The sequence below is a fragment of the Trichoplax adhaerens genome, genomic scaffold (assembly GCF_000150275.1).
Source record: "Trichoplax adhaerens TRIADscaffold_24 genomic scaffold, whole genome shotgun sequence".
NCBI lineage: Eukaryota > Metazoa > Placozoa > Uniplacotomia > Trichoplacea > Trichoplacidae > Trichoplax > Trichoplax adhaerens.
The window spans coordinates 326502-335590 of record NW_002060965.1 but is presented as its reverse complement, the minus strand read 5'-3'; the positions used below and the strand labels follow the sequence as shown (position 1 = coordinate 335590).

The window sequence follows — 9089 nt, the reverse complement described above, 5'->3', positions numbered from 1 at the left end:
AAAATTAATTGATGCCTATTTAAAGTAATATTTTGTTATGTTGAATTATAGCTTAGCACGTTCTTTCGGTAAATATGTTATCTGATATCTTCAAATCTATATATTATATTTTATGTTACCGTGCTGTAATTAGAGAATGTGATACATTTACGTTAGGGTTTGTGTAGAACTCAGTTTTATAATTCATACATGATTTTTAGCTTGTGTCAGCAGCTAGAAATGAAAGCTATTTTATTAGTTTCTAGTTTAAAACTATCTCACTTTTCTTAGCGCTTTTTGGAAGAAATGATTATAGTTTAGTTGAATTTACCTCTTTTCTGGAAGCTAAGTACTTGATATATTTCTCGATATCAATGCATAGTTTATAAATTGTCTGGAATACTTTCAATTTGACTGACATCCAGTAGAAATCGCTCATTAAACTTTTTAAAAGTTCATGATTATTTGCCTTTATAGCATGATCGATAATATTATGGTAAAAATATACATCGGTTTCAGGATACTGACTCCACTTTCCATTGCATCGCCACAAATAGCCTTCGAATAACTTTTTATTTAAAGATTGTTCATACGCTTCTTGAGTTTGTTCTTCGCTATTAAGCACTTGAAGATGGCTTAGCATCATGTTATGCAAATCGCAGTTATCACTTTATGCCAATCATAGCCCCATTCCAAGAGATAATATATATTAGAAAAGAAGATACATTGGACATTAATATTTGTTACTTTTAGATATATATTTAAAGATCGATTTTGGAATATTTCACGATTTATAGAAATATACTATGAATATATAGTTGGTTCTTATTGATGGCTACGATACTTAATTGGATGACTTATAATCAAGTAATTTTATCTGTTATCGATTGCTAAATTTCACCATACTGGATTTAAAAATGATAAATTATTAATTAAATGGATTATAAATGGTATAAAATATTGAGAAGATTAATAAAAAATGATTCGTTTGAGACTATTAATGCTTAGAATTCGAAAAGATGAATTACAAGCTTACTACGCCTTTTTACGTCTAGATTATAATTAGGTAATAAAGCAGATATTATTGCGTAGACATCATCCATCGAAAATGTGTAAAATGATCTACATTAGTTCTTGAATTTTAAACCTACACTACCTGTCAAATGCCAAGTCTATTTAGCAGGTAACCGCGCTAAAGCTACATATAAAAATTGATCTGCTCTACTCTAGATTGTAATATGCATTAATTTATGTCTAAGAAAACTACTTTAATCCTTGATGTTAAGGCCTTATCTAAGGCTAGGAACAGACCAACGATTTTTTGTTTTAAGGAAAGAATTAGTAACTACGTGCCTGTAGAAGGGATGTAAATAATTTATTATGGAGCCTGTCTTGTACTACGCCAAACTACTCTTTTGGTCAATTCTTTATTACATTAAAGACTAATATAGGATCAATAAAAGCTCTTTCAACTTCATTGTCAGAGCTACTACTACAAATGATTAAAATGAAGTGATAGAAGGCGATTTTAATGCCTCCTAATCAGTATTGCTGTCATAGGCACAACTATGCTACTATCAAGAACTGGCAGAATATTACATTCAGGAAATGGAAGCGTTCTAGGAATTAAATTATGAACGTTGGCATGCAATGTATAGCTCTTACCTTTCGTAATCTAAAGATTTTAGCAATGATTTACTATGAAATTTCCTCAAAATACTTTGTCCTACTTCTTTTTCACACTGCCATAATGATGTAATAGAATCAATGGATACTTTTGGGTATTTAAAGGCACCAAGTTGCCGAAATTTTTGCTCATGTTCACCTAAATTTTTTATGCTTAACTCCACTGTTCCCCATAGATTATTTTCATAATTTGGAATTTTTATGGGGCATTTCGCATCTCTGATGGAATTAAGAGCATTTTTCCACTGCTCATTGGTTCTTAAACCAAGGCCGCCAATTAAGCCAATAGCTAAAGGTAAGCCTCCGGAAGCTATAATTATATCATCAATCCACGGGTCCTCTTTGCAAATTTCGGCATTCTCTATTTTTTCATATTTCTTAAAAACCTCACGAACTTCAATATCGGTAAAACCTTCCTATAAATATAGTTAATATACCTTATTCTAAATTCACGTTCAATGTGCTATATAGCTTAGCTAATTGAGAGATGGGTAAAATTTCTGATACGTATATTTTCAATTTTAATTCTAATTATGAAATTAATTATTGCTTTAAAATGAAATACGAATAAAAAAATATTTAAACTACAATATTAAGTAATATTTAAATGTGCTTACCGATATTTCGATTGAGGGCTGCAATTTATTATTCGGATTAATTTCTCTTGATGTAGCGATTGATTTTTTAGCAAATTTAAAATAATTATAATATGAAGGATGCCAAATATCATCAAAAACAAATAGATTATTTCCTACTTTCTTATCCTCTAGAATAATTCGATAAGAATACGATTAAATTACCACATAATTGATTATGTAATGACTTTATTCTATTCTCTGATATTTTTAAGGGAAAATTAATGCTACAATAGCTGTTTGTCAAATTTAAGAATTGGTATTAAGCTGAAATTCGTTTGTTACCTTCAAAGAGTCTATTAATATTATCCAGAATGCTGGGCAATTCATTGGAAAAGACTTTTGAACCACTAAGAATTTGATACAAGCTTTTTAACTTTTCTGCTAGCTGATCTTCATTTATTTTACCTAAATATTAAAATTATTATAATTATATACTCGTACATTTATTATTAAACAGATCAGATCTAACTCAGAGATAGTACATATATATTTGTGCCTTTGCATAGGCAAAGTTCTATATGCTAATTTAATACATAAATACTGTAATGAACTTCAATCATTACAGCTAATAGTGGCAAAAATTTGTTAACCAATGCTTTCAAGTTTCTAATATAATCTTGTTGTCAATTTAGATTTTTTTCTAATAATGAGAGAACTGATAAGAAGGGATTTATCGTTAATCCTATAAGCAAATTTCTCCAATAAATGTTAAATGAGGTATATGTTTATTAGAACGAATGCTATTAATGGTACTTCTGATCTTACGCAGAAATAATCCAATCCTGCTCGAGCAAAAACGTATTCACTTTACGAATTTATGAGCCAGTACTTTGTTCTAAAACTAGAAAATCTTTGTTTTAAGTTTCTTTATGCTTTCACCCAATGGCTTAATATCGACTGTAACACTTTAGATATATGTTTTCCTTATTAGCGTCTTTATACTTATGGTATATTACGTAAAAGCTTGTTGTAATTTGATTTAGGAAATACAGTGATAGCAAGCAGCTGTGACTGTCAGCAGCTATAGCATAATACGTTATAATTTTAGATAGTACGGTATATTTCCGGACCTGCAGCTTTAAACTTGTGTTTCTAGTTAGCTAGATATTAAAAATGTTATTTATGTCTCTATTTTCGGAGCAAATAAAACGAAGTATCCTATCAGAGCGCTTAAGTTCTAGTTGAAGGAAATTGCATGCAACATTTATGTCTTATTTCATACATTAAATATTATGTTGTATAATACATTGTAAACTTTATAGAATACTATCTATAAATTTAGAAAAGTCTTATTTTTAAAATGGCTAACAGTACCTATATCTAGCCAATATGCTTTATAGGATTGAAAGTGGCCTAGCTCAATTACACTTCGCTCTACTGCTTGAGCAACTGCTACAGTTTTACCAATTCCTGGGGAACCATAGATTAAAACTTGACCGCCATTCGTGCCAATTTCCTTTAATTGATCACAAATTTTAGTTATCCATTTTTCTCGACGAATATAGTGACTGTCCGGTACGATCGGAAAATTCTTTAGCAAATCTAAAGTTAAAAGTAGGTCATGATTAAGGTTTTAAGTACGATTTAATGAGTAATACTTTGAAGGTATCTCTATATAGTAAGTTTTGATATCCGGCTAATGGATTTATCTGGATTTTATTGATGAAGATAATTGAAATTTTTATAAATTGTCGACGTACTACAATACGTGATGCAACCGAGTAAATAGGTAAACCGTATTGTTTTAATTTGCTGGTAACTCTCTTTTGTGACATGCGAGTACTATTTTAATGAATCCTGTTGTAATTATGGTTGCTACAGCTTAGATATTATTGAAAATGTGTGGGCTGTGCTTCATGCTGTATATCGCAAAAAGTATTCCATATCATATATTTTTCGATAATTTAGATCCTAATTAGAGTAATTTGTTATCCCATGAATAAAGACGTGTGTTACAGTTCTGTTGCAATGTGACCATCGTAAATATGATATGATTATCAGCTAAATTCATTTAATTTTGCTGACTTACTGGTGTGATCTATGATCTATTTCAATTATTGCTGTTATATAAAAGTGAAGATATTTATCACCTTTTAAAAGAGGTTTGCTAATGACTGTGGTATCCTTACTGTCGCTCTCTTGTGATATATTCCGGTTGGGTTGATTAAGACCTGATGCATCTGTGGGATTGCTCTGTATTTGATTTACTAAACCATCTAACTTTTGCTCTATTCTAAGATTAAGCGCTAAAATTTGCTTTCGTTCAGTTCCTGCTTTTTCTAGATTTTCTATCATCTTTTTAGTATGAATGTTAAAAGCCTTTGAAATCTCTTCAATTGAGTTAGTTAAAATGAATTTTTCATTTGTAATCAAATCCTGATACTTTGCAATCTTCTCTAGTATCTCTTTCATCTCTTTCATTTCTTTCCCAAACGCTTCTTTCAGGTAGATTTTGAACGTATCCATTTTATCATTGATTAAATTTGAAATATCCTCTGTTAATAATGTGGTAATTATATTGATTTGATCATCATTGACCGTAGCAGTGATTTCAAATCGATCTTTCTGTGTGGCGACATTTAGAACCTGTTCAGCATAATGAATAAAGGATTCCATATCTAGATTTCCGCTTAATTTGCTTTTATACTGATATAATGATTGATCATTGATATTAATTTGATGCGTAATATCGTTGATGCCGTTCACTATGTCTTTATGGTTGCCAATGCTGAAAAAGGACAACTGTCGGAAGCCATATAGAGCAATTTTTCCACCGTGGCTTAGATCATAGCACTTAAAAGAATTATTCACCTTTACTCTAATTCCAGTATTGATAATTAAATCTGGTGAATTGATTTTTTTCAGCTTTCCATTTTCTTGTAAGACTATTTCTAATTCACTTCCCTTCTTTATTTTGAACCTAAAAATAGGATTATGGTATGAAAGTACTTGCTGTAGCATTTTAAAACGATTTTGCCATGAAACATGGCTAAAAGAATGAATAGCATCAATGTGTTAATTAATTATCGTAGTGGACACTTAGCATATTTCCTGCAGTATAAATATTAGTCATTCAATAATTGGCAGCTACAGCATGAGTACAGTAGTACTAGCAAGCAGAATAGTCTGCTATGTTTAATAAGTAATAGTATGATGGCTGATACGATAAATGGTGTACTTGCTTTCTTCGTATCATATGCATTTAAAGATGTAGCTGACAGTTATATAGATTTATACTACTGTATAATTTACTCATGTGATTTTGGAATCACATGGAATAGCTATCGTAGAAGCTAGACTTATTAATTCACCCGACTGATCTTACTTAGCCACATTTAATTATTATCTTAATGGTAAGAAAATGGAATTTTCTTCATCAGGCGTGCTATAATTAAATCATACTTTTCGGGTTGAACAAGTGGTGACCTAATTTCTTCACTTTAGACAATTGCTAATTTTAATAACTGCAATTTAAACGAGTATTTGTCAACCAAAGAGCTTTTAGAATCCATTTACGGCGCGTAGGTATACACTAAGAAATACGTAAGAAATTCCTTTCGAAAGTAGTTTTACATAACTAATGTCTATCATTAACCTATGTAAATTGTGAATTTTATTAATTAAGGAACTCATTATATGCATAGGATCTAAGTAAAATTAGAGTTAAGATTACGCATGATTTTAGTTGAAAAAGTCTCTAGGCTAAGTGAAGTACAGTTAGCTAGCTCATCAGTTAGTGGAATGATAGTGAAGTTATAAAATATCATCATCAATCCATTTATATTGCCTTTATCTGCATCTCATATTAGTTATTATTCTAAAAATTTAATCCAAGTAGGTGTAAGTTATAATTGCTTATAATTTTGGTAAAAAACATTAAGATAAAATGGAATGCGATGAGCTGGCTCATACTAGTAGAATAATGATAAAGTATTGAACTATTTTACTATTGGGTTTAAACAGTGATTTCGCTAAAAAAGGTATCTTTATTTTAATGAACAAATTTTATAACCCTTTGGTTCACAATCCATCAACTCAGTTTTGAGTTATTAATATACAGTCAATTCTGTAGATAACATAGTACTATTAGTACTAGTACACACCGTCTCATCATACTAGCCATCATCTACAATTACTGTATTAAATAGATATGTCTAATCTAGCTTACAGAGTGCTGACTTTAAATTTATGTAGAAATTTTACTACGCATTACTTTTATTATTAGCTGAAATCACTATGGGCAACTAAAAACCATCTTCTCTACTTATCAATTAAAGTTGCTATAGAACAATATGAGATTTACAAATAAAATTATTCTATAAAATCTCAACTAACCACTTTTTTTTGGCAAAATTAGGATTAAAAAGACATGGGATAACAAATTTCGCAATATCAGTCGGCTTTTCCGGTGGGCGATCTTCCTCATTTAAAATGTACCTGATGATCACCTTGACCATATCATTTGCAAATTTTTTAACGTAGTAATTATCGCTATAACCAGAAATAATAGATATTTGCTGCTCATAGATTCTGACAAGATCGCAAGCCATTATGGATATAGCTAATTTAATGCTATCTTTGTTGGGAGTTAGACGGTCAATAATTTTTTTGATGAATTTACGATCGCGCCTTTCGGTAATTTCGTCGATTAGTCTTTGTATTATTTCGTTTCCCTTTGCTATATTATACAGTCCATCATGCGAGACTGCTAATAGAAAGGATTTAATACCATCCAGAAATTGTGATGTAGAATCTGCAATTATCCCTGACTTTAATTCAATTTGAAGTTCAAGCATATTAGACATCTCTTGCAACACTGAGATAAAATTTTTAATGAAGGTGATTAAAAATTGTTTAATCTTTGATCCATTCTTGAATTGACTGTCATCAAAATCTTCTGGCCATTTGCCAGCCTCTTGTTGATTTGCCATGGTAATATAGGAAAGGCTTAAAATTCTTATAATTGAATGAAAAATTTAGATAAATTTTAAATTGCAAGGTCGTTTTTACTGGGAACGGTTCCGGATGACTTGTGACGGCTTCTTGTTTGCTTTTTAAGTTTGCATCGCTAACAATTACAGTATTCTGTTTGTTACTTTGTGTAATGTAGGGTTCGAATAGTCTGCAAATGTGGACTTAGTAGCCATTCACAGAATTATATTAGGGATTTATTGAAAAGATGGATACTTTATTGTAGATAGTAACTGTGTAAAATGTAGTGCGTTAGTTGCTAGATCAGCATGTAAGCTACCGAATTACAGCGCGCGTTGATACTAACATGGACAGGTAAAACTAACAAATTGGAGACAAAAATCATCAGTATTTATAACTTTTGATATGCAACGCATGCGGAGAACAGGATTGTAGTATTAGATACCACATATTCCATGATAGATTATGTAATTGCAATAGATTGGAAATTGCGAAAATTGTGTGTACTATAAATAACTGAGAATAACAGTGTTTGAGTATAGTTGAAACAGACTCAGTACAGATTTCTATACTAAGCCAATAAAAAAATGCCTATATTTAAGAATACATTAAGAAGCTACGGAGCGATCTAAATACCCAACCTGATATTGTGGTCAATTTCATATTATGTTAAGGTAGATCACAAAGAAATCGTTATATTGAGTTATTTACAAAGGGCAGTATTTTTTTGACCAGTTACGCTGACTAGAAGTTTGATAGTAGAAAGGGCTAAGAAGTATTTCTCACTGTTTTTAAGTGAAATCAGTTTTCTTCGAGTAAGGAAGGAAGAGATTTTAGATTCTTTGTAAAATAAAGCTTTTGAACAAGTACTAGTTCTTTAAAAGAATGGAAATAGAGGACGAGAAATCTGGTACGTAGTACAAATTTTTAATGTAGCTAGTGGTATACAATGATGAAAAAAACTATTGTAAAAAAGTAATGTTGGAACGGATAAACTATTTACAAGAGCTAATCAGTTAGAATTGTAACCATTGTATATCTTTATTTAAATTCTTGTTTACAGTTTCGAAAGAAATCCCCTCATTAAATTGATAATCTAAATTATTTGGCAAGCTGATACAAATAAAAAATAGTACATTACCCATTCAAAAAATGCTAAAAATGTAATCTATGCCTATGGAAATTAAATATCACCCCATTTTTAAAGGTTTATCAAAGTTAGATTAGAGTTTATGATTATGATTTATAATATTATATGATACATTATGCTAGGTGTTAATCTAGAGTATTGATGTTTATTAGTCTTTATTGAAGGCAATAGGTTAGCTTATAAAATTGTGATCTACAGATATGTTATGAATGGTACTTAATTTGTAGGCTTGATTTGTTTTTCTGGTTCCATTTCTATATTTGAAATTTAATGTGTTCTCCTTCAAGGATCAGATATCATGCGGTATTGGATGACATCAAGGCCCATAAAGAAGTTATTAATGTGAAAAGATATAGTGATATTTTGAATGCTGGAATAGCTTTCCACAGTTTAATTCAGTGATTGCTAACTACTAGATAATCCTATTACTGATATCGTACGTGAAGAAACAAAAATTTCTATAAGTTTACTTAACCCTCAGGAGTTCATTTCAGAAATCATTGACTTGCCCCAAATTGATACTGATTGGTTAATTGAATTAAAAGACTAAATAAACTGCTACTTTTGTTTGTTATTGTAATAATGTAACTATATTTATTCAAAATCAAATCAGTGCAATAATTTTTTCGTGAACAAGTAAATAAATTTTTAAAGAAATACTATGAAACTTTAGCTTTAGTTAGTTTTTGTATTTGCAGCCCTCA

The 9089-nt window shown here is 30.3% G+C and overlaps 1 protein-coding gene across 1 annotated transcript; it reads right to left on the bottom strand.

Annotated features, from left to right (window-relative positions):
* Nucleotides 1-1398: 1398 nt before the first annotated feature.
* On the bottom strand, nt 1399-7234 carry TRIADDRAFT_61449 (uncharacterized protein; the record flags this gene model as incomplete). The annotated part of the gene is made up of 7 exons (XM_002117373.1): nt 1399-1471; nt 1645-2081; nt 2283-2431; nt 2586-2708; nt 3618-3845; nt 4433-5223; nt 6639-7234. 7 exons carry the CDS (start codon nt 7232-7234, stop codon nt 1399-1401), a joined length of 2397 nt encoding a protein of 798 aa, XP_002117409.1.
* Nucleotides 7235-9089: the final 1855 nt, after the last annotated feature.